The sequence below is a fragment of the Acomys russatus genome, chromosome 10, assembly GCF_903995435.1.
Source record: "Acomys russatus chromosome 10, mAcoRus1.1, whole genome shotgun sequence".
Taxonomy (NCBI): Eukaryota; Metazoa; Chordata; class Mammalia; order Rodentia; family Muridae; genus Acomys; species Acomys russatus.
This window is the reverse complement of record NC_067146.1, coordinates 1,087,511-1,113,820: the sequence shown is the minus strand read 5'-3', so window position 1 is coordinate 1,113,820 and position 26,310 is coordinate 1,087,511. Positions and strand designations below refer to the sequence as shown.

Genomic DNA, 26,310 nt, shown 5'->3' with positions numbered 1-26,310 from the left:
GAAAACAAATTTTCATTGTCCCATTGAGTTTTGAAACAGGGTCTCATTATGTAGCCCAGGGTAACTTTGAATGCATGCTTCTCCTGTCTCTGGCACTATCTCCTGAGTTTTGCGACTATATGTGTTGCATCATTACAGTTTACTTTGGAAGGATATTTTCTAATGTTATAATGATACAAAGTAGTCTTCACAGCTTATCTAATGATAGAAAGAATTGCTTTTCTAATACACCATACTTTGATATTCTTAAGAGAAATGTATACATACAAATTCTTTGTCACACTGAAGATATTTTTGGAAGCACACATAAAAATGTTATTAGATATAATAAAAATTTATTAAATATCAGTAGAGAAAATATATAAAGAACTAAGGTAGTGGTAGAAAAATTTACTTTTGTGCTTAGTTAGACTTGGTCACTTTAACAAAAAGTAATGAAGTGTCCATCCATTGGTCTTGAAAGTGCAAGATATGAGGGTTGAAACAGAACATTAAGGATGATGCCCAGAACGTGGTTTAGGGAATCTTGTCTTTTATCCTGACACTTATCTTGGCTGAAAATACTGGTAGAGGAACAGGTTTTATGAGGAAGAAAAATGACTGACTTTGGGACATGTTGAGGTTGAGGTGTCTATAAAAATATCCAAGTAGATAAAGTCTGATAGTGGAGCATATCAGTTGTTCATGCCTAGAGCTCAGAAGACACAGGTGAAAGAAGATGAGTCCTTCCAGATGACTTGCTTATATATGGCGATCTATGGCAGTAAGTGGCCCTGCCTAGGTAATGAGAAACAAAGATCACCTTGGACCAAAATTATTTCAGGGAGTGGTAAAACAAAAGCAGCCAGATGGGTAGGAACATGAAAAGAAGCGTTGAATAGTCTGGTGTAATCTACAGAGTTCAACAAAACTGAGGTGACAGAGTAGGTTTACCTTCGAGGAGATAACAAGAGTGGAATACGTAGCACGCAGGAGACCAGATGAAATCACAAAGGGTTGAGAAATCAGTGGAAGCCAGGTGATAATGGAAACAACTCCTAAGAAGTGTGGCTTTGAACTGGGAGTAGAAAAACCGATAGGGCAGTTGTTGAAGAAAAGAGAGGTGGATTTGGAGAAGAGTGTTTAAATAATACAGCACACTTGCTGTTACAGGTGGTGGAAAAAAGGAGAGGCTACAGATGACGCAAATGAGAAAGGTCAAAAGACACAGTGATGGGCACATCACTAGTATCTGAAAATGCAGAAGGGGCTGGATCTGGGACAGTGTAGAACACAGATGGAGCTTAACTTCACATAAGTGCTTCCACTATGAATGAGAATATAACTTAATCATGACTCAGCTCCATTAAGTTTCATACCACTAAAGATGTATGTACATTTTTGTGATGATAGCTCACTGTTGGGTACACAGCTTTGAATATGTGTATTGGAAAGCACCTGTATGACAATTCCCAAATCACATTTCTTTACTATTCCAACAGCCACAGCGTGTTTGGATTTCCGATTGAGGTGATGGTATGACTGACATGTGGCATAAGGATTGGAGACAAGAGGGAGCCTACATATGACCCACTGCAATGGGTGCACTGCATTCTTGGCCCCAAATTTCCCTCCAGGAAGAAATGGCCAGATCGGTATTACTGCTCTTTACTTCATAACCCAGTGTAAAAGTGAAGGAAGAAGGGTGTGTCCCATAGCAGCCTCAAGATAAAAACAAGAGCCTGTGTTTTCAGAGTCAAAAATGGTGGCTTGCAAAGGAACACTTAAAGGATGGGACAGAGAAGTTCCTATACAAGAAGTGATTGTGCTACTTAAACAAAGGAAGACATGCCTTACCACTCATAAAACACATCAGGATGCTAGTGAGATGCCAGACCTCAGACTCTGAGGATCTGGAAACCAGAAGGCTGTGTAATGATAAAAACTGCTCCATATATAAGAGCATAAAAAGAGACTCAATATCCTTAGACTTTAGGGAAAGGCAAATCAAAACTACAAGGAAATAGCTTTTCACACCCACTAGCAGAAGCTATAAAATGCTACCATGGAAAACAGTATGTTGGTGTAAATAACTAAACATGGGCTTGTCATGTGATCCACCTGTTCAATTTCTAGGCATGTAAATCCCCATGACACCCAAGAATTTAAAACAAGGGCCTCTATAGACATGCACACTCTCATCTTCATAGCAGCAACATTTACAATAACCAGAAGACAACTAAACCCATAAATACCCACTGACAGACAGATGGATGAACAAACTAAGTTGTGTGTATATTCAGTCTTAAAAAGAAATGAAATTCTGATACCTTTACAGAATAGAAGAAACCTTGAAACTATTATACTAAATAAAGCAAGGCTATGGAACTGGCCTTGTATGATCCCACTTAGATAAAGTACCTACAATAAATTCCTAGAAAGGAAGTAAAATAATGATTGTTGAGGACTAAAGAGAAGGAATAGTGGAGAGTTATTGTTCAGTGGATAGGAGTTTCAGTGCCTGAAGATGAAAACCTTTTATAGGTGAATAGTAGTGATGGTAATACAATAGTCTGAATGTACTTTATACTGAAAATAGTTTAAATGATAAATTGTATGTTATATATAGTTTTTGACATAAAAGAAAATTTAAAGGCAACAGGATATGGAGATTTTCTTCTTGTAGCTTTAAGCAAAAGATTTGGTTGCTAGTTGGGCAGTGAGCCCCAAGAAGGTAAAGTAATCTGAAGGAACTTGGTGTCATGATGGTTCTTTCTATATTAAGCACTGTGGAATCAGGCCAGACTCGTGGCTTACTGCTTCGTGGCTTCTGTTCAAGACATAAGATGGTCAAGATGTCAGTCAGAGAGGTCAATTGGCCCCCATTTCATGTCTTCATCTGCCAGGTTCTCAAGATAGGAGCCTCAGAGGAAACCATGAGGTATGTAGAACAATACATGGCCATTGCTCATCTCTACAGATGCTGGAGTGTGAAGGGTTAAATACTGCTCCTTGGAGAACATTCTTTGTATACCCTTCCACAAGCCAGACTCTTGCAGAAGCAGCAATCTTCCTCTCCCTGTCCCTCTTCCCTGTCTCTCTCCTCTATCTTGGCCCACTTGGGGCTAGTTCTAGAGCTATAGAACCCTCTTTAGAAATGGTAGATCTCTTCTCCATCCCCCTCACCAAGGTCTAGTCCAAGATTCAAATGTCCCAGGGTGTTTCGACGGAGAATTTCCCAGCCACGGTGGCTATTGCTGCTTAGGGATGTAGTCCTGGACAGAGAAGGTGTTTGGGGGACTATAGAGCCTCTAGCTAAAGTCCCAATCTCAGTCCCAGAAGGCTGCTTCTCAGAGAGCTCCTCCTGCACCTCCTCCTTGTCTGAAGACTTAAAAGCTTCCACATAGCGAAGTACTCGATATGGATTCTGGTCGTGGTGGTGCTCAACCCTGGAAAAGAAACAGAAAGGACCCATTAGAGGTTGGTAGAGATGGGTCATAAAGAGAAGCCGAGGGAGGCATGGAGGAAAGGAGATATTAGGGAATAAAAGGAGAGACCAGAACTGAAGCAAGAACATCTAGAATGGAAGAAGCAGGAGAGAATGAAGTCAAAGTTAAGCTGAGAATGAGGTGGGAGAATTGAAGAAGTCAGCTCTGGAGCATAATGGGATATGGGGTGTGCTATATGCAGCGACATGATAGAGGGGGGGGGGGGAAGACAAGAGTTGTGAGTGTCATGAGGTTTACAGTATCCACTTCAAGGCATACCAACGAGGGGTGAGGAGAGCCAGACGGGTTAATAGTTGTCTATGAAGGAGAAGTTAGAGTCTCGGCCAAAGCATAGTGAAAATGAGGAAAAGGAAGTAAGAGGAGTAAACATGAGTAAAACAAATGGGACAAGTGATACCCACACCTGAACACTTACATGGCTGTAAGCATATTGCTTCACACACCATTGCCCTGTAGGAAACAACTTGCTATTGTTTTCTATCCCCCTCAGTGATGCCTCACCTCACTCTTTCTCCCAACACCAGACTAATGCAATTCCGTAACATTTCCTGGTTGCTCTCACTCTCAGAAAGTCCACCTGCAGGTTCCACATACATACAGCACTCACCGTAAGAACCAGCGGTCCCCCAGGCCGTACTCGAAACCACAGATACCTGAGCGAGGCCACAGGAAGCGAGGCATTTTCCTTTCCAGCATCACTGTGGTGGCCACAACCTAGAAGGACATGAGGTAGCAAAAGAGCTCAGAAAAAGCCATGAGAGACAGAGAGATACAAAGTCTACCAACAAAGGAAACAAACAAACAAACAAACAAACAAACCCAATTTGCTTAAGAAAGACTCTAGAGACCACTTTCATCTATATCTAAGCTTCTTCCGGAACTGTGCTAACCTGGTTATCTCATTAAAACAGGATAGAGGGTATTTTTGTTTCTCCTAGAACAATGAGTTCTACATTATTATTCATACGCACAGAAAGTGAGTGATTCCAAACTAATGTGATTCCCTACCACCACCATCACAGGAAAACCACAGATCAATGACGTTGACTTAAATAAATTCATTAAACAGGATCTATGTGGTGTCAAGTTTGAAATGAGGCAGCTCCAGTCCAGGGACTTCCTAACAAATTAAAAATCCATATCTTAAGAAGGAAGAAGTTTGATTAATGGCCGTGTCCTTGGCCAGGAAGTTTCTAGTAGTCTGTCGCATGTTCTGTCCTTTGTCCTGCCCTCATTAATTAGCTTGATGAAACAGACATCAAGCTTATCAAATGTTCCTGTGACACAAAACTAGGAGAGATACGCAATCTGTGGGGTGACAAAAGCAATATAAAATGTTTTCACCCAGCCAGAACACAACGCTAAAGCCAACGACACATAAACTTCGGAACAGAATGTGAAGCATTGCCCTTCTGCCCGTGGAGTGCAGCTCATTCACGTGACAGAAACCCAAGAGTTGGAGCTCACAGTGAACTTAGACTGGACCAGTTGTAAATCTGGCTGAAAAGCTGACTCCATTTTACATGTGGTTGACTGTAAGTAGTAATTCTTCCCTAATAATAAAAAGCCTCTTCTGGGACATTACTGCTCTCACCGTATCAGAAACTAGTCTAGCAACCAAAGGAGGATGAACAGACTGTGTAGTCCAGATGGACTGAGGACAGAAGAGTGCTGATACAAGGAGCTGTCAGTCCCTAAAATAGGCAACGTTGTGGGCCCCTTCCTTCTACTCTCCCTCGGTGTCTTCCGTTCTCTTAGTCCCTTTAGTTGTACCAGGTTCTCTCCAACACCAGGGCTTCCAGTCGTGCTATTCTCTTCTCCTGGATAGAATACCCCCAGTGGCTCATGTGTCCTTTCCTTGACTCTTTCTCTCTACCATTGGAATCTATCCTTTTCATCCAGATGAACACCTAGCCATTTCAGAGAACTGGTTAGACTAGATGGGGGTCACACAGTCTGTTCTCCCGATCAGACTGGAGAAGAGAGGATCTCATTGCCTTATTGCTGCTGCCTCCACTCTGCACCCTGCCACCATTCCCTCAGATGCCTGGAGCTTTGGAGAAGCTGCTTTCTCAATCTAATCGGGCTGAGTTACCTGAGAAAAGAGAGTCAGACTTAACAGGTAGAACAGGGAAACCGAGGGGTGCGTAAAGCAGAGACTGAATTCTAGTTAGATATCTAAATCTAATCTGATTTTCTACACTTTCCAGTTATGAGGATCAGCTCACCTGCCTCCACCTCTTTACAAAAAAAGCTGTTTGCGTTTGTTTCATTTATCACTGTGGTCATGCACTTTCATTAATGTAAACGCTGACTCATATCCCATCCACTATTCTCTTCAGCCAGCTAGTCTTACCTGTCTTTAGCATCTGTTTTAAACATTCCTTCCTCAATAAAAGTATTTGCTGTCTACTTAATTCCTTCTTAGCACAATGTACTTCTCTGAAGCACTTTTATTTCTATGAGTGTTCAGCCTCTTGTGAAGTGATTTACTTCGTATCTATATTTCCTATAGCTTGGCCCTTCAGCTGGAATACAGAGAAAGTCTGTGATGGCTGTTTTGTGTCCAAGCTCCAAGACTTCCCTACATATAACAGGCTTTTGAGGACCATTGCTACATACCCACTATATAGTTATCTGAAAGGTAAACAATGGTTATATTCAAATATTTCTACAGTACTCATGTGGAATGATTTATGCTCTCTGATACATAGAAGGGAACAGTCTGAGGCTGAAAAATAGAATTATAGCAAGATAGGTTTGAGTTCATTGAAATATGCATGCTTCTAATAATAAACTTTTCACAAGAAGGAAAACTCCTATTCTCTGAAACCTTACTCAAATATACAAGATAATAAGGTCATAATTAAACTAAAGAATATGCTGAATGACTTTCACACCAATACATAATTATCCTGAGAAGCAGCTCAATTGCTTCTTAGCAGTATTTGAAACATAGCTCCTAACTCTAGTATTTGATTAGCTTATTGTGATACAAAGAAAAGCTATAATAGGGATTTAGGGATTTAGAGAATCTAATAGAAGTGAAGGTCTAAATGTAAGAGCTACATTATACAAGAACAAAATATTCTTGCTCCCCATGGATTCAAAGACTACTAGATCCACTTTCTAACCTGTGACAAACAACTCCATGCTTAGACCCTTGATTCTGTCAGACTTCTGTACCCTCCACCCATCCACACGTACTCCAGGTTGATATAAATTTAACCGAAACAATAACCTCTTGGGGCTGTTCTGTTGTTCATTCTACTACAATGTTTCATGCCAATTCATGCCTCTTTGCAAGACCAATACCAATGAACTCACCTGTGCTCTCCAGAGCTCATCCCTCTCCTGGGCAACTCGCCAGTGAGTGTCACCCATCATGGCAATGAACAAGTTGAGCATGAGCAGTGTGGCGATGATGGCAAAGGCGGAGTAGGTAAGGTTGTACATGAAGGGCAGATTGACACTGTAGTTTGCAGGGCCGTCAATGATGGTGAGGAAAAGCTCAAAGGTGCTGAACATGGCTGTGGGGTAGTCAGAGAACTCCCCCAGATTATCTGGGTCCTCTGTCTGGAAAATGATATAGAAGGCTGCTCCGCCCAGGAAGATGCACATGGAGAATGAAATTGTCGTGATAAGTACAGACTCGGTTAGCAATGGTTGTACTTCTGGTCTATACACCTCTACCAGTTTACACACATGTACACAGTACTGGCTAAACCTAAGAATCCTGGCTAACTTCCCTGTTCTGGGTAATAATAACACTATCCCATTTCTCAAAAAGAATTATATGTGTACGCATATGCATAATACATTGCCTAACAGATTACTAGCTTTTGGGAAACCAAATATTTGAAAGATAAGTCATTAAGAGAATGAATGTATTGAATCTCGAATGATTTCAAAGATCAGGCTAAAAGAAGAGCACCCTTTAATCTTCAAGACCTCTACATCTACATAACTGCACATTTTAGTGACTTGCTGGACAAGCTTTGACCATCACAGAGAAGTTTTCTGACTGATGTGCAGCCTATCATGTGGCAGGTTATCCTGGATCCTTACATCAGCACTAGGCCTTTGGCTTCTCTGTGCATGGGATACTGAAATATGGGACAAGATGATCCCAAGAGCATGCACAGACTCTTAAGAGCTATGTGCCTCTTTAAGTAAAATCACAAGTTCAGTGAGCACACAAGTGGTGATCCTTTAGGCGAGCCACACTATAGGACATCTTAAGGAAACAGCTCTTACTGTTCTGTAGAACAGTATGCAGTCTGTATATGGACAAGCAAATCTGGGACAGGGAGGGAGAACAAAGCTTCCATCCGGCCTCACAAGATAGCGTACTCCTTACAGCCCTTTGATTCTTACACACTTAAGGTCTTAATATATAAATATATATTTATCTACCATTTTGTGGGAAACCTCATCGAATACAGAAAGCCCTAGAGATAGTGATAGACTTCTGTGATGATGGGGGCAGGGTTCTTCATAGATCATTTTTCTTGTCCAGCCTCTCACCTAAAGGATGACCAGTTACAGACATGGAAGACTGAGTTAGAATAGCAGGGTTTTCATGAATCGGACCTCGGCCTTCTTCTTCACCTGATATGAATGCTTGGTCACTTTGTGCTTCCTCAGTTATCTCTGCTGGTCTTTCCTCTCTGTTTTGGGTTTTCACTGCTACTTGGTGCTCCTCACTGCACCTATTTGTCCTCATTCTTTCAGTCTCAATGTCTGCGCTCCTCTTCATCTGGACTCTGCCACGTCTCAGGCATTCTGTATTGCCTTTTCTCTTTTCTTTTTCTTTCTTTCTTTTTTCTTTTTTTTTTTACAATTCTTTCCTTTTCTCAGTACTTTAAATGACTACATATAGAAAGAAGGCATTTTTTTGTCTTCCTGCAAGCCTCTCATTTCTCCTTCTGAACTGTAAATATACCTGAGTGCAACATGGCATTATACCTATTTGCCTAGAGTTTAAAAGATCTTCAACTCTTCAGTGTTCTATGTCTCTCTTACTCCAGTATTTCTTTATGGATTTGCAGCACAGTTAGTCAATGGGAATCTTGCTGGCTCAGATTCACTAGTCCACCTTCCAAGCCAACCCGGATGGTCATTTTCTATGGCTATGGGTGTGTGTTTAGACTTACTTTCAAATAGGAAATGATAACAGTGGAATCAAGTGAATGTGAGAACCAAGAGGATGGTCTGCTTGCTGAAGATCTGTATCTAACAGTCTAGATGTAGTGCTGTTACCTGAAGAAAATCCCAGGATGACCATAGCCATCAGCCAGCAGAAGCGCAGTAGGTCTCCAAAAATCATCTACAGCAAACAAAGAAATGGAAGGAGACTAGGATGACTCTTTGGCTACTGTCTCCGAGAAGCTGTTGCTAACAGATCTATCTAAACGTCCCCGTGATGCCTCCAGCTCTGCTCTCAGCAGCATTTTCTTTTTTATGTTATCCCTACCCTTCTATCTGTGAAAGTCCTGCATCTAAATCAGAGGGAGGTTTGAGAAAGCACTGACCTTCTGAATCATGATTGTGAAGGGGCCCAGCATCTGGAATCCTCGAGAGAAGTACATGACACTACACCATCCCAGCACCAGGGCCATGGATATGGGTACCACCTCCCCATTCACATTGGTAAGCCTCATCACCATGGTCACCAGCACAAGGGAGGCATATGTGATGCTGGAGTGAGAGCAGGAATCAAAATGTTAGGTACAAGCTTTGAATATTCTAGATCTACTGTAGCATGATGGTAACTTGGCTGGCACCAACACATTCACACTAAGTCTTAACAGTTAAAACATACATCCAAAGATACAAATCCACTGGGCAGAAATTCCTGGAGTGGCAAATGATATCTAGGTCTTAGCGAATGAACTCAAGACCTGGAACATTCTAGTAAGTGAAATCAGGGTCTGAAGAAGACACTCACATGATGACATGGAATGGCCCCCCAAGAACTGTCTGTCCAAAGTAGCGAGAGGCACCAACTCTGAAGATGTCTGGAATCTAGGGAAAGATGATCAAATGAAAAGATCATGTAGACTGAAATTCAATATTAGATCTTGGTGAATTGCAGTATCCCAGATTCCCCTACTCACCTCTAGGAGTAGAATAACCACAGCTCCAATGACTGTCACCAGCTCCCCCACCAGCCGGATATTATCCTGGTAAGTGACATATGCTTCCTATGGAAGGAAATTGGGACAAAAAATTCTCTTAATGTGAAGAGTTGTAACCGTTGGTGCCTAATGACTGAAGCTGTCACGATGTGTCAAAGACAAGGAGAAACTCCTCTTACTGCCAGCACCTTCACTGCATTATAAATCCCATTTTGGCTAACTCTGTGGTGGGGACATGAGTGACATGTCCCAGGTGTTTATTTTTATAAGGGTATATGCTAATGAATGAACCTAATCCATGGCAATCCTGCCTCCTTCACACATATTATGAGTAATACTTTCCACATATATTGAGCCAACGAGATCACATTTCCAAGCACCAAAATGACTAGTGAAATACTGGGCACTGTGGTACATGCCTGCAATTCCAGTATTCAAGAGAAGGAGAGCCAAGAAAAGAGCACAAATGCAAGGCCAGATTGGGTTAAAATGAAGTAACAAAACAAACCAAGCAAAACAAGAAAGCACGCTGAATGAATAAGAGAGCTTAGGAGATGGTGATGATGGTTTCTGACATTGAAGGAATCCAAATGTTCCAATCTCACCGTTGCTCCCATTCACTTTCAAGCATATCTCAGAACCTAGGGGCAACTATGGGCCCCAAACTTACTAGCTCTAATGAGACTTTGAATCACTGAAGAGGTCTGAACTTCAGGATTCTCATTTATAAGATAGAAACTTTATTGTTCACCTCCTAGATATAGTGTAAAGATAACAGTAGGTGGTGCAGTTGAAGTGCACTTTAAACCACAAAAGATGATAAAAATATTCATTGTAGTTTCACTATGATTTGGTAGTAGTATAGGATAGGGTAGAAATGGCTGTAGATGTGGATTTTAGCTTTTTGAAAGGGCTCTGATTATTCTGTGAAGTCCAGACAGTTCTAGGGTCAAGGTGGGATGAGGCCGTCCTCCTTCAGCACCCTGCAGACGTGATGATGCTATTGCTCATTCATGACCCTTACCTAGTCAGAAGTCATGATCACACTGGAGAATACAGGACAGTTTTTGGAGCGCTTTCTGGAAAAAGTTATGTACAGATAATTTCAACATGAAAATATGCATGTAAGCCCAGGGAATTAAAGTTGCTCTGGGACTGCACAGCAGTTGCTTATTTGCTGGTTATTTGTTTTCTTCCTTTATTTTGTCCTCAGCCCTGGCAACTATATAAACTCACATTCTGCTCTACTAAAATTCTGTCCAAAGAATATGCCCCTTTATTTACTTGTTGCCCCTGTAGCGTCTATCTCTTATTGCAAACCATGCCAACTCACTTTTAGGCTGTAACTAAGTAGAAGAATAAATAGTAAACACATTGAATTTATAAATAACTTTAAATACAGAAATTAGACAAGTAAGCCTGCACAAAATTTTCAAAAATTTAGAAAAAAAAAAAAAACTTGGTGTTGTGGGAAGGGTCTAGACCACTGGTTCTCAACCTTCCTAATACTGCAACCCTTTAATACAGTTTCTCATGTAGTGGTGACCTACAGCCATAAAATTATTTTCATTGTGTTTCATAACTGTAACTTTTTTACCATTATGAGTTGTAATGTAAATATCTGATATGCAGCCCTAAGGGGTCACAACCCACAGGTTGAGAGCCTCTTATGTAGACAATGCTATCAACCTTTTCTTGTTTCAGTTAAGAAAAGACACAGAGACAAGTATGTTAGTAAAAGCCTGTTACCAACAACCTCAAGGTGGAGTCTGGAGTTTTGGGAGTTCAACACCCTTAGTTATCAAGGAAATGCAAATCAAAATTACTCTAAACTTCCATCTTGCACCTGTCAGAATAGGCAAGATTGAAAACTGAAGTGACAGCACATGCTGGTAAGAAAGTGGAGTAAGGGGAACACTCCTTCATTGCTGATGGGAGTGCAAATTTGTACAACCACTATGGAAACCAATCAGGTGCTTTCTTAGAAAATTGGGAATAGCAGACCCAGCTATACCACTCCTGGGCATATACCCAAAAGATGATCCACCATACAACAAGAACATTTGCTCAACTACGTTCATAGCAGCTTTATTTATTTGTTTTTGCTTTTGCTTTTTTGCTTTATTTGTAATAGTCAGGATCTGGAAACAAGCTACATGTCCCTCAAGCAAAGAATGGATAAAGAAACTGTGATGCATTTACACAATGGAATACAACTCAGCTACTAAAAGCAAGGAAATCATGAAATTTGCAGACAAATTCTTGTTACATCTCAATGTTTATCCCATCCCTTGTATCCTCCCATTCCTCCCCCTCCCATTTTCCCATTATTCCCCTCCCCTATGACTGTTCCTGAGGGGGATTACGTCCCCCTATATATTCTCATAGGGTATCAAGTCTCTTCTTGGCTACTTGCTGTCCTTCCTCTGAGTGCCACCAGGTCTCCCCCTCCAGGGGACATGGTCAAATGTGAGGCACCAGAGTACGTGAGAAAGTCGTATCACACTCTCCACTCAACTGTGGAGAATATTCTGACCATTGGCTAGATCTGGGAAGGGGTTTAAAGTTTACCTCCTGTATTGTCCTTGGCTGGTGCCTTAGTTTGAGCGGGACCCCTGGGCCCAAATCTGCCTATCGTATTGTTCTACTTGTAGATTTCTAGGACCCTCTGTATCCTTTTATTTTGCTGTTCTCCCATGCGTCTCTCATTTAGAGTCCCAATAGGATGCCTTCCCCTCTGTCCCAGTTTCCTGGTAAGTGAAGGCTTTTGTGGGACATGCCCCTTGGGCTAGTATGCAGATATAAGTGAGTATATACCATTTGATTCTTTCTGCTTCTGGGTTAACTCACTCATTATGATCATTTCTAGCTCAATCCATTTATCCACAAATTTCGGGAATTCCTTGTTTTTAATAGCTGAGTAGTATTCCATAGTGTATATGTACCACAGTTTCTTTATCCACTCTTCTACTGAGGGACATTTAGGCTGTTTCCATGTTCTGGCTATTATGAATAAGGCTGCTATGAACATGGTTGAGCAAATTTTCTTGTTGTGTGCTGGAGCATCTTCTGGGTATATTCCAAGGAGTGGAATAGCTGGGTCTTGAGGAAGCCCTATTCCCATTTTTCTGAGATAGCACCAGATAGATTTCCAAAGTGGCTGTACTAGTTTGCATTCCCACCAGCAATGAAGGAGTGTTCCTCTCTCTCCACAACCTAGCCAGCATGTGGTGTCGCTTGAATTTTTGATCTTAGCCATTCTGATGGGTGTAAGATGGAATCTCAGAGTTGTTTTGATTTGCATTTCCCTGATGACTAAGGAGGTTGAGCATTTCTTTAAGTGTTTCTCAGCCATTTGATACTCCTCTGTTGAGAATTCTCTGTTTAGTTCCAAGCCCCATTTCTCAATTGGGTTATTCAGTTTGGTGGTGTTTAATTTCTTGAGTTCTTTATATTTTGGATATTAGACCTTTGTCAGATGTAGGGTTGGTGAAGATTTTTTCCCAGTCTGTGGGCTGTGCTTTGTTCTCTTGACAGTGTCTCCTGCCTTACAGAAGCTTCTCAGCCTCATGAGGTCCCATTTATTAATGGTTGACATTAAGGCCTGGGCCATTGGTGTTCTGTTCAGGAAGTTGTCTCCTGTGCCAATATGTTCCAGGCTCTTTCCCACTTTTTCTTCTAAGTGGCTTAGTGTCTCTGGTTTTATGTTGAGGTCTTTAATCCACTTGGATTTGAGTTTTGTGCAAGGTGACAAATATGGGTCCAGTTTCATTTTTTTACACATAGACCTCCAGTTAGACCAGCACCATTTGTTGAAGATGCTATCCTTTTTCCATTGAATGGATTTGGCTTCTTTGTCAAAAATCAAGTGACCATATGTGTGTGGATTCATATCTGGGTCTTCGATTCGATTCCACTGATCAACCAGCCTGTTGCTGTGCCAGTACCATGCTGTTTTAATTACTATTGCTTTATAGTACAGTTTGAGATCAGGTATGGAGATTCCTCCGGAGCACCTTTTATTGTACAAGATTGTTTTAGCTATTCTGGGTTTTTTGTTTTTCCATATGAAGTTCAGAATTGAACTTTCAATGTCTTTAAAAAATTGTGTAGTTATTTTGATAGGGATTGCATTGAATCTGTAGATTGCTTTTGGTAGGATGGCCATTTTTACTATGTTAATTCTCCCGATCCATGAGCAAGGAAGATCGTGCCATCTTCTCAGGTCATCTTCAATCTCTTTCTTCAGAGTTTTGAAATTTTTTTCATACAAGTCCTTCACTTGCTTAGTTAGGGTAACTCCTAGATATTTTATATTGCTTGTGGCTAATGTGAAGGGTGTGGTTTTAAAGCTGTTTTTCATGTGCTAATTTTGTTAATGTACATGAATTTATAAATTTCTAGGTAAGAATACTAGCTATATTGTGTTTTTCTCAGACCACGGGCTGTTGAATTTCTAATACCTACATAATACCTAGCATTATTTTTTCATTAATGGAGTAGTGAAATATTTCTAAGAAAAGAAAACATCAGCAAAGGAGAACTTGGCAGAATCTTTTTTAGGAGACAAAAGGTATAGATAGATAGATAGATAGATAGATAGATAGATAGATAGAATAGACAGACAGACAGACAGATAGACAGACATCTTGCTATACAGCCCTAGCTAAACTGATACTCTGTATATAAAATCATGGAAGCCATTTGAGTGTTAGGATAAGGGCCACATTGTAATGATGGGTATATTGGTACTTTCATGACAAATAGTACACCAAAAATCAAAGTGACTCTCTGACTGGAAAGTTAGAAACAAACATCCAGGATGGAATCTGGTTGCTCTCCACCCTAGCTGAATATTAGTCACTTGTGCTCCTTTAAAATACCAAGGCCAGGCCTCTACTTCATACATTCTGAATATTTAGGTCTGGTTTGTATCAAGGGAAACTGTCCTTTTACTAGCTTCTCAGATCTGTACCATGTAGCTTTGTTTAAAATACACAGATCTAGGAAGTGAAAAAATTTCCTAGTGGCCACAAAACTATTTCATTTCAGAGTTAGTAAGTATTAAAATCTAATGAGCCCGGGTCCCAGACCTTGAACTTTTCAATTGCTTGAAAACTCTATGGCCGAACAATAAATCTCATAGTCATTCTGACGTATCCAAGTGTGAGTGGAGATAAATTAACTCCACCCTTACACGGCTCAGTTTTTATGTACTTTGTGCTGCCTCATTCAGGTAGAGGATCTTCTCTCCTTTGTTCCAAATGTCCAGCATGGAGCTGCTGCACTATTATCTTAAAATCCCACACATGAAGCTAGAATAGTTCTTGGAGTTCCTAGGGCCCAGTGGTTTCCACAAACCCTAACCTATCCACAGAGGCAGTCTCGGGGTATCCAAGGGCCCTGTGTTTCCAGGGCTATTAGTGTCATTGACTGTTGAAGTATTTATTTATTAGAGCAAAAGCACCCTGGGATAACTAATTGGCCAACAACTGAGTTCAAGTCTAGACAGCATATTTTTATACCTTTGTATTTCTGAGACTTTTAAATGTCACAAAAGTAGGAAAAAAGGAGAATTTTATATTATTGAAGCAATTTGGAGCAACGTGAAAGCAGAATGTTCCAAATTACAGTTGACAGATCCAGGAGCTCCTCATCTTTATCCAAACTGATTTAGAACCAGAACATTCTAGAAACTCAGGGCCAAGGCTTAAAGTTTAACACCAAAGAATGGAGACCATTAACTGATGTTCTTTGCTATCCAAATCTCTTCTTGTATCCTTGATCTTCTTACTCCTTGCCCCATTGGCAAAGGAATGTTTAATAAGAGGCTTCTATTTTTGTCCATAATAACTGACTTAAGCACAAAATCAAAGGAGTGAAGATGCCAGAGAGAAAGAAAAAAAGGATGGATGGGACATTTAGCTATCATTGTGCTATATTTGGTCCTGAGGCAAATAAAAAGGTCTTTCAAACATAATTTAGACAATCTGGGTCAATGAAATACATTTATGCATAATTTATCCAGCCCCAATGAGAAAGACACATGTGCAACCTAGCTGTATCGAATTGCTCAGCATCACCCAGCGTTAAACTTCATCTATATTGCCAGTGTGTAATCTTTGTATAAATGGGAGGCAAAGTTGGGAAAGAACACACAGGAGGACACAGGACCAAAGATAATGGAAGAAGTTCTCAGCTCAGTCATGTTTAGATTTTTTTGTCCATTCCTAGTCACTTTCTCCAACCTCCTTATTACCATTAACGCCACTTTCCTTTCCTAATTGTCCATATTGCCTATATTTGGCCTGAACTTTCATGCCCAGATGGAGCCATAGAAAAAGAAAACTCCTCTTGAGCACCTGTGTCTACCTCTGACACGCTGGTGGTATCAATTTACTTTGTGGTTTGTAAAAAAAGAACAATCTCTCTCCTCGTTCCTCTCTTTTCTTTTTCTTTTTCTTTTTCTTTTTCTGTGTCTCTGTTTCTCTCTCTCTCTCTCTCTCTCTCTCTCTCTCTCTCTCTCTCTTCCCTCCTTTCCTGTCCTGTCCTGTCCTGTCCTCTTCTCTTCTCTCTTCTCTCTCAGGAAAACTTTTACAGTTGAATAATAAAGGATATTAAAGCCATGTTAATACATATATCATATATAGTATGTGATGTAAATATTAAAACTATAAGTGTAACTCATTTATTTTATATGTCTTATATTCTGTGTACATACACCACACACACACACACACACACACACGAACACACACAGATACAGAAAAGGGAGAGAAAACATTAAAAAGAATAGAGGTAAGAAAGATAGAATATCTTCATTTAGTTTGGAGTTCTTGTCTCTGTTTTTGTGCTACTTTTATCTAACCCAATATATTCAAGACTTTGCTTTTGGGTTATAGAAAATTTAACTTTTCTTTCATAAAAAACCACCTCCTTTCCTTACCCATGCTTAACTCTTCCTCTGGTGAGTCTCTGTATGAACCATAAATCTCCAGCACTCAGCTCTTACTTAGCTTGCACAGTTCTTTCTTTTATTTTTCCTGTTGTCATTATCACCTTATTCTTTTTAGACACCAGGGCAAAAATTTTACTTTCATAAACAAACTCCTCCAAGTGTTGTTCTACCAGTTGACTACCTATGTCCAAAGCTACTCATCAGAATCTGTTCATTTTGTTACAACAAAAGGAGGATTTGCTTTTTTTTTTTTTTTTTTTTTTTTTTTTTTTTTTTTTTTGCTTCATTTGTCATCTACTCCACATATTTTCTTATCTATCTTTACTACCCAGACCTCTATGGGAAAGCACAAAATGGCAGGTCCTGCAGAGGTGATTTGCACTCAGCTGCTGCCCATTCTCAGCGTCTTTCTGTAGAGTCTCCAACCCATTATTAAGAGGAACTCCGTGACAAATGGAAGTTCACAATTGTACAAGTTTGGTAACACCAAATGCTTTTCAAAGAAGTTTTTGTGAAAAAAACTGTAGCTTCCAGGACAAACTCTTTTACTGATGAGGCATCATTGGTGGTCGCCTATCTCCTGTCTAATTCTTATATTACCGATGAGGTTCCGCCAACTTCATAGGCCTGTGGACAGTGTCTTTCCTGGAGAGCATCAATATGGTCTCCAACACCATCACCCCATGTCACCATTGCCTTTTATTCCTTTGAACAAGAATTACCTGTAGTGGTTTCTGTTCCATGATGGTGTTGTCTCGAGAGTGTGTGCGGTTGGCGTCACGGAGCTTGAGGGGGCGGTAAACACAGCACGTGGTGAAGCAGATCATGTAGCAGATGTACAGGGCACCCAGGAGGCAGAAGTAGGGCTGTCCATATTTCTTCCACTTCAAGCTCACCAGCTCTTTCACTGGGGTCTGTTCTAGAATCTGGCGAGCCTGTTGCAAAGAAAATAGAAAGCAGAATGAACCACATAGTGAGCACTGTTCAGTTTTGAGCTGAATTACAGGTTGACAAAGCTATCAGCAATGTCATGCACTCGCTCCTTTCTTTGACAGGGAATTAGAAATGTTTATTACATGCTAGGTTTTGTGCTAGTGTTACAGAGAAAGTGTTACAGAAGTAAACAAAGTGCATGCAGCCACAACGAAGCTATAATAAATGAGCGGTACGTAGGTGACTGAACTAAGACAGGAAGGTCTGAGAAGCCAACGCCCATTTGCAGGTAAGCTGTGCTTGGGACTGTGGGAGAATCTGTTGAGATTAGTGGACAGAAATTACACGGGAGAACTAAGTGATAACAAAGGTCACTGTGCATATGTGCTGTAGAGTTTACAGTAGGGAGTTTGATTTGCTTTTCTGAAGGCAATAAAACAACAACAACAACAACAACAGGGACCTCCAAGCAAGAAAATAGTCCAATTTGCATTAGAAGTATTATTAGACTGGTAAGTGGAGAGGGTAGAATGTGGCAATAAAGCATTTGAAAAACTAGAAAAGAGATCAATTCAAAGCAAAGCAGAAAGAACTAGGCAGAAAAATTTGCCGTGAGAGTGGAGACAATATCCAGATCCGGCCAACAACCCAGGCCAGAAAATTGATGAAGCCACCAACCAGGAAAATCTATTTTTGCCATAAAACAGAAAAAATATTGTTCTTCAGATGGAACTAAGAGTGACAATTGCAAAAAGAAATATCACCTTGAGCAAGACCGGTGGTGTTAAAGAAAAGTAGCTGCTACAAGTTGCGTAAAACCCACAAGAGAATGCAGATACTCAATTCATGATGTCAAAGAGCAAGGGAATGTGCTGAGGGAGGCTACAGAGTGGGGGGAATTTTTTGTATTCCTAAGAAAACCTGTTCAAACTTTAGGTACTTCTAAGATTGCTCAACAATCAAACAAAGTGGCTGTGCAATTTTTCTTCTGCTCATTAGTTGTAATAACTTTCCATGCTTTGTGGTTCTCTAAGGGTTCTTCGGAAATTGTTGTACAGCAGATACTCAGTTTTTACCAATATCTATAGGTTCCTGAAAAGCAAAGGCATTTTCTCCAGTTCAGTCTCTTTCTTTCTCTATGGCGCTCAGTCCAATATGTCTGAACTGTCTTTGTGTTGTTCTATCTCTGGAATGTTTGATGTGAAACTCTTCAGGTTTTATTGTTTGGTTTTGGATTTTTGTTTGAGTTTCCTCTTCCCAGTGACTCACAATTCCTCATAGAGTCCCCTGGAAGGGTACACTTCCTCTCTGGGGGCTTCTTAATTGTCAAGCATGTCTGGAAATTCTTCCTCCACCATCAAAGGGCTTTTTTTTTCCCCTTTCTACCGATGGCTAATCCTCCTTGCTTTAATTTGAATCTGCCTCTTCCTAGCTTTTCAGGAGCCTCAGCAGCTTATCCATTATCTTTTCTCCTTTGCCTCTTGCTGTAGAACTTTTTTTATCACAGCTATATCGAATTGTTTCCACTTCCGTTTTGCTGCCCCTGTGCACAGTGTGCATTCCCAGCATGATACCAATCAAATTCTCCTGCAGTTTATGAAAACATCAATCCAAAATCGAATAAATTGGCTGAAAAGATATATATTTTTGCCTTTATCTATCTCTTTGGTTTCCTTTGTATTGTCTGAAACAACATAAGCTGACTGATGGAAAGAATGAAGGAAGGAAGGAAGGAAGAAAGGAAGGAAGGAAGGAAGGGAGGGAGGGAGGGAGGGAGGGAGGGAGGAAAAGAAAGGAAAGGAAGTGACTCCAAGTTAGGACATTCTTTGTCTAAGAGGTTAGAATGAGAAAAGTAAACAGAGAGACTAGAGCCAAGCAGGGGAAGGTGGTCACAGGAGACAGATGTTGGCTGATGTTTCCACCTATGGGAACTATTTTCTTCTGGAGACTGTTTTCTATCTATTGTAAGGCTGTGGCATATACTTGGATCAAAATGTCTCTACAGATGAAAAAGCAGGACCTCAACATGCATTTTTCTCATAGAAATGTTCTGGGCCTGTTATGACATCAATACCTCTTTCTTCTTGGAGGAAACCACAAGCTCCAGAAAGGACAACTCCTCACCCCAAGAGTCAATCTCTGTGAGGTCATAGAGGGAAGATGTTAGTGGCCCACACGACCACTGGATATGCTTCCGTTTCTGCATCAAATGTTGAAACATCTGGTGAAGCAAGCAAAGGTTTGAATGCTGAGTGTGCTGGAAGATGGTTGAGGCCACACCAATAGACCAAGTCAGTTACTCATGCTAGTGACAGGGTAGGAATAGTCAGATCTCTAAAGAGACACCTTATGGGTGGATTCTCACCACAGTGTTGCCTTCCACCCCAGCCAGCTTGAAAGGGGTGAGTCCCTGGTGGTTGGGCACAAGTTCCAGGGACTTCAGGTGGTCTCCTCCATCATAGGACAGTAGCAGGTTGTACATCTGACAGGCAAAGGTTTTGTTGGGCTGCAGGATGAGTATGTGCAGTACTGTATTTCCTGGGGAGGATAGAGGCTGCCACGTGACCATTTAGTGGAGTTGGTGAGGATTTCATCCTCTATCCTAAGGTGTTCCTTTTCTCCCCACCCCATCCTCTCCCTCCCACACAGCATTTGGAACCCTCCTCATCCCTGCTCTTACCCAGGGAATCCTGGGCCCGGATGTCAGCTCCATGCTCAATGAGCAGCCTAACAATCTCCTCACTACCCACGCAGGCAGCAAAGGACAAAGGGTGTTCTCCTGTGGACATAAAGATATATGTCATAGGAGACAGCGGGACCAGAAGATGAGAAGGACATTTGCTCTCTGGACCCACAACCGCCTCCTCCTGCTCCCATGTCTCAGCTTGTGGCTTGGGATCATGTGTGCAGCAGAACCCAAGGGGAAAAAAGCCACAGTATTGTGGACGCAATTGCCCTCTAGTTCTAAGGCCAGAAGGATTTGCCTTTTTCCAGTGTGTCAAAAGATGGAACAAAAGAAAGGTTTCTTCAAGGCCTCTCCTCCTTTTGCCCAGTCCAGCTTTCTACCTCCCCTTTCTCCAAGCCTGGCCCTGGATCTCACCATAGTAGATGAGGTTGTGAGAACTTCGATGGAAGGCAGATCCTGTAGCTCTAGCGGAGACGCTGGCCCCTCGGGCAAGCAGGGCACGGACCAGGTTCACATTCTGGTTCATGACTGCAATGTGCAGTGCAGTCTGGCCTGGCCCAGAGACAGCTGTGAGTCATAGTTCTGTGGACATAACCCCTCAGAGCCATTTATGGAAACTCCCCGACAGCTCTTAAGACGACCTTCTGCTGTAGACTACAGAGTAGTCAGGGACCAAGAATAGTTAATCCCCTTGACTCCTGCAGCAGGCTCTCTATCCTTCATTTGTTGAGAAATGGAAATATAAATTCTAGCTAGGGTTTCAGAGAGAGAGAGAGAGAGAGAGAGAGAGAGAGAGAGAGAGAGAGAGAGAGAGAGAGAGAGAGGAGAGAGAGAGAGAGAGAGAGAGAGAGAGAAGAGAGAGAGAGAGAGAGAGAGAGAGAGAGAGAGAGAGAGAGAGAGAGAGAGAGAGAGAGAATGGTAGGGAGCCAGCCCTGTTCCTGAGGGATTCTGAGAGGACTAAACAGAAATAATACTAAACAAGTAAAAGGAAGCCAAAAAGGCTGAACTCCAGTGTCTAGGATCTTTTAATTATCTTGACTCCTGATCTTCACCCCTTCCCTTCTGTACATACAGATACAATTTAGTAATGATAGTTCCCCACTCACATTTGTTTCCCCTTTGAATTATTGGGAAGCATCCTCACCTACAAATGGCTCACACAGTGTGGACTCTGTGACCAGGTATGGAGCAGCCTCCATGAGCATTACAGCAGCATCCAAGTTGTCATAGAGGGCTGCTACGTGCAGTGCTGTCTCCCCCAGGGCTCCTGGAATGATATAAAACAAGATTACCAAACACTTGAAATTCTCCTTCAAGAAGTTCCTGGTTCCAGAAACATTACAGCAGCCTCTCCAAGCAGCCATTTCAGAAAACACACACACACACACACACACACACACACACACACACACACCAACCAACCAACAAACAAACAAACAATCAAACAAAACTATCCCACTATTTCTGATCTCACCCCTTTCTCGGAAGTCACAGTTCTGGTCAAGCTGAAGTTTCTTAAGTGTACACAGGTCATTTTCCTTGGCTGCTCTGAGCAGTGGAGACTCCCAAATTCTGAAGGAAGATGAGTAAAAGTTCTTTAGGGACCATCACAAACAGGCCATGGTCAGAAGAGGTAGATATGGTCATGATATGTGCTCTTTCACAGTACACAGTAACAAATCAACTTTGTCACTCTTCAGTTATTTGTTTGACTCAACAGATGAGAAGACGCTAGGGCAAGAGCCTTTTTTAAGGCTTCCCAGATGTCCCTTGTGGTTCCTTTCACTTTAATTCTTCCCATAAAATGAAAGCTTGTGTGTGGCCTGAGTATTAGTTATAAGTTGATAGATAGATGAGGCAGTTTTTCATGTGGTTGAAGACACTGAATTTACGACAAAGGTCTCATAATATTCATGTTGGATCTAACCTTGAAAGCCTCCTGCCTGTGATATACCTTCTATAGTACCAGAGGCTGCCAAGGGAGAAAAAAAAAAAAAGCAACCAATAGTCTTATTCAGCGGTGACATGTATGGACCATAAAACCAACCGGAATGTCAAGATACCCCGAAGGTGCAATAGTGACATTCCTATCTTTGTAGTAACCAACAGCTGTCGAATTGAAGTTACGGTCCAATCAATAAGAACAAGCCATGCCTGTTACACAAAACATAGCCAACTACGTGGGGCTAATGAGTACATGAGTCTTAGAAGAGAGCTCACTACCAGCACTTAGCTAGACCACCAAGAAAATAGGAAGTGTAGCTCTCAACCATTAAAGATGCTTCTCAGCAAATGGAGACCATCACAGAGAGCCACAACTGGACACCATGCAGAGATCAATGGGCCATGGGGATACAAGCCTCATGCATACATCCTGAACACAGCTCCTGCTCAGGAACATCACAGCAGAGAAGGCAGAAAGATTGTAGGAGCCAGAAGACCAGAAAGTCTGATATTAGACTCTGCCTCCTAGAAATGGCTGCCTAAACAAGACCAGAACAGTGATAGTATTAACAGCCATGTTAACTTGGAATGGAGACGATATCTGAGCCTCACTCCTAGACAAAAAACTATAGGCAACTGCTCAGAGAGGGAGAAACAGCCTGTCTCAGAGACGAGCTCCATAACTGTTTGTCTAATACAAAATGATTAACCCTGAAATCATTTACACACAAACAATGTACTCAGCAAGCTGTATTCATATTTTTGCACGTATTTGTGTGCTTGTGTGTGTGTAAAACAATAATAAAAGAAAAAGAGGACATCAATGTGAAGGGGGGCATGGGAAAGTCTGCAGGGAGGAAAGGGGCGAGTCAAAGTGATGTATATAATTTAACTAGAAGCATGAAAAAAATTAATAAATTAACTAAACACACAGACAAGTGAGAAGGGATAGTTCCTGAGGAAAGAGAGCCTAAGTCCTCCTGGGAGTTTCAGAGTATCCTTGTGAAAACAGACAAACAAACAAAAGACCTCAGACTTCATCTAAGCCACATAAATATGTCAGGGGCCTGAAGAGCTGGGCAAGGAGGAGGCTTTTCTGTAAGTTCCCCAGGCTTCCAAGCCAGCTAGACCTGTTCTCTGTAGCCAAGGGGAGTTTGGAGACCAGACCCTGAAGGGCTTGGACTAGCCTTAGACCTTACAAATTCTGTGAAATTCATGTCCAAGATCTAACGGCTGTTAAAAGCTAAGCTCTGGACTCTTGCATTTGTCCCTACCCAAGGTCTCACCACTGCTTTGCGTTGTTTAAAAGCATGTCTCAGCTGGGACTAGAGGGTTTGGGGTGCCTAGAGGCCATGCCTTCCTCCCATACTTAACCTTTATACCAAAGACTCTAAATACTTTGTTTTCAACCAAATAGAAATGAGCCCTGGGCTTCTTAGCTGGTGGAGATGGTTCTCCTACAAATGGCCCTGGGTTAATCTTTGATTTTGACTTTGCCTGAATCCAATAGAATGGGAGATAAAGCTGAAGCCAGTCTTCCTAGACAGCATAGTTTGGGCTCCAAAGGTCAAGAGTTTAGCAATTTGGGGACCGTAGGGAAAGCAGAGGAGATAGCCTGATGGTTATTTCTCCTTTGTGTCTCTAAGTCTCCAATTTTTCTTCCTGCAGTGTCTCAAGGTAATGGGAGGAAAGAGAGAGAGGGAGCTTTATAGATGAAGAAATGTTTCATCTTTCATAATGCTCCCAGGAGAAACTTAAAAAGCTGAAGGTCAGACCTTTTCCTATCTCACCTAAGCTCTTGGTCTCAGTTGAGGCTCATGTCCTGACCAGCTCAGAGTTGCTAGGGCTGGATTCCAGAGTTTACTCTTTGTCTTGAGGTTACTATATAAAGCGCTTGTCCATTTTAACCCTTGACCCCACTGCACCTTTGATGAGGAAAGGTCCAGAGACAAATGAACTCAAAGTCTACCCTAGTCCCACTCTAATGCAAGGCACGGAGAAGCCGAAGTTCTCATTGCACAACCTAGGGTGGAGCTTTTGGAATTAGCAGAGAAGCTAGACAGTGGCAGGACTCAGCACAAAGGATCAGTGCAAGACTCCTTCTTCACAATTATAAAAACTTTCGAGACAGGATGAGCTGGACACTGACCCAAGCCCAGAGCTCTTCGGAACCACTGGCAGGCAGTCTGTCATCGGCTCATTCCGTGTTCTAGCCAGCAGACTAAGGGGAAGTAAATCCAATGAACACTGTGCTGCAGAAGGCCACCTGACGGAGGATCTCTGGTCTCTTGCCTGGACAGCTTTTCCTACTTCTTGGATCTCAGAGGTCAGCAATGGAATGGTTCATCTGGAGATGGATCAGCAACCCTGCACTAAAGGCCTTTCATTATCTCTGGCAAGGGAGAATTGAACCCAGCACTCTAATCTCACCTGAGCTACCTTCTTCAGCTGCTCACCTCCAGGCATCACATAAACAAATAAACAACCCTCTCCTTCTCTCCCAGGTAATCAACTCTCATTCCACCTGATGTCAACAACTCCTCAATCGTTCTTTCATCAAGTCTTCTAAACGAAGGTTATTTCAAAACCTGTAAGCATTCCCCACAAAACAACTCCGGAGCAAACTTCTCTTGCTTGGCATCCTCGCCAACCCATGTTGCTTCTTTTATCTGTCTCTTTGGGTTCCTTTACTGCCTCCTTCCTTGAGGCAGGAAGACAAGTTTAAACCTCAGCTGTCATTCTCCTCTGGCTTTTACATCCATATTCAAGGTCGCTGTATATACAAACCCATACCATAGGCTTACTGGACTAGTGTCTCACCTAGGCTGAAAGGGGTAAATACAGACAACAGCCTGGCACTGAGTGCTTTCCAGGGGAAGGGGGCCAGGAGGTGGGGGGCTATGTACCAATGTATTTAAGAATCTGTGCTGTGGTGTGGGTACCCTGAAGAGCCTACCTCCTCTGCTGCAGCATATGAAGCTGATCCAAGTGCTGGTCCCAGTCTTGTTCTCTGACCCACCAGCTGAGAAGTTTCTGAAGTTGGATCCAAGGCCTTTTTGCCCCCATGTCTTCTTGCGGGTGCTTTCCAACTTGTTCAAATCTGATGAAAGAAGCCAGTCTAGGAGGCCAGCGGCTGACAGTCTCGGTCTGCTGGGCATGAAGACCCAGGCGAATATATGGGCTGGTAAGTTGTGCCTGCAGTGGGTGGTGGTCGGGTGTGAATGTATGCATGTGCAGTGAAGAACTTGCTGTGGGAAGGGGAGGAGACCTCCACAGAGTCAGCTTGGGGCCACAAAGCAGTCTGAAATAAGGAGGGGGAAGGGGAGGAACCCTCTTGCTTCTTGGCAGTGGGCTGGACAGCTGAGACTGGGAGTGGCTGAGGGGTGGGGCCAAGGAATTTGGAGAGGGAGCAAAGCTAGATAATCTTGAAGGTGAAACAGGTACCTTAGGATGTAGATCCTACAAGACTCTTAGGGAGTTCTCTGTGACTCCTGATGTTGGAAAGCAGGAATTGTGACCGACCAGAGGGTAAAGAAATCATGAGACACGTTCTAGGAGTGAGACAGCAGGAGGGATGTACTATAATAAGGCCATGATACTTTACCAAATAGTTTCTTGCACCATCCTTCTTATGCCTTTCAATGAGACATGTTATGGAATGTACTCCTTCAACGGACCCACAACGTCAGTGGAAATAAGGCAACAGTGGGCTTTGAATGAGAAGATATCACACTGAGAGGGAGTTTGTTCTCTCAACCCCTGGGCTGGAGAGAACACTGAAACAGACTTTCAGGCTGTGATCATAGTCCCCAATTCATAGTTTTCCAGGCCTTTCTACTTGTTGGAAAATGTTGGGCCATTCAGATAATGAGATACTTGAATGAAATATGCTTGAGACCCTTGTTTGGAGACCGTAGGGACTTTGAAACTGCCCTTTTCTTTCTTTCTTTCTTTCTTTCTTTCTTTCTTTCTTTCTTTCTTTCTTTCTTTTTCTTTTTGGCTTTCCAAGACAGGCTTTCTCTGTGTAACCTTGACTGTCCTGGACTCACTTTGTAGACCAGGCTGACCTCAAACTCACAAAGATCCATCTGCCTGTTGCTCCCGAGTGCTGGGATTAATGGCGTGCACCACCACTGGCCAGCAAAATTGCCCTTTTCTTTT

General features: G+C 42.0%; 1 protein-coding gene across 1 annotated transcript; it reads right to left on the bottom strand.

Moving 5' to 3' along the window:
• Positions 1-3,067: 3,067 nt before the first annotated feature.
• Trpv5 (transient receptor potential cation channel subfamily V member 5) lies at positions 3,068-25,455 on the bottom strand. Its single transcript, XM_051151644.1, has 15 exons — positions 25,106-25,455; positions 21,680-21,777; positions 21,350-21,472; positions 20,620-20,757; positions 20,200-20,298; positions 19,885-20,057; positions 19,594-19,740; positions 17,309-17,521; positions 9,608-9,694; positions 9,439-9,515; positions 9,023-9,188; positions 8,751-8,817; positions 6,816-7,084; positions 4,096-4,202; positions 3,068-3,428 (listed from the first exon to the last, which is right to left on the bottom strand). Exons 1-15 carry the CDS (start codon positions 25,378-25,380, stop codon positions 3,131-3,133), a joined length of 2,337 nt encoding a protein of 778 aa, XP_051007601.1. The 5' UTR covers positions 25,381-25,455; the 3' UTR covers positions 3,068-3,130.
• Positions 25,456-26,310: the final 855 nt, after the last annotated feature.

Bases quoted from the DNA above. Each gene is read 5' to 3' on its own strand.
- Trpv5 (XM_051151644.1), bottom strand. From the start codon at position 25,380: ATGCATACATTCACACCCGACCACCACCCACTGCAGGCACAACTTACC. The intron at 7,085-8,750 runs GTAACAGCACTA...TGGGCGGAGCAG, and splicing joins CATCCTGGGATTTTCTTCAG to CCTTCTATATCATTTTCCAG. The intron at 4,203-6,815 runs GTGAGTTCATTG...ATGTCCTTCTAG, and splicing joins ATGAGCTCTGGAGAGCACAG to GTTGTGGCCACCACAGTGAT.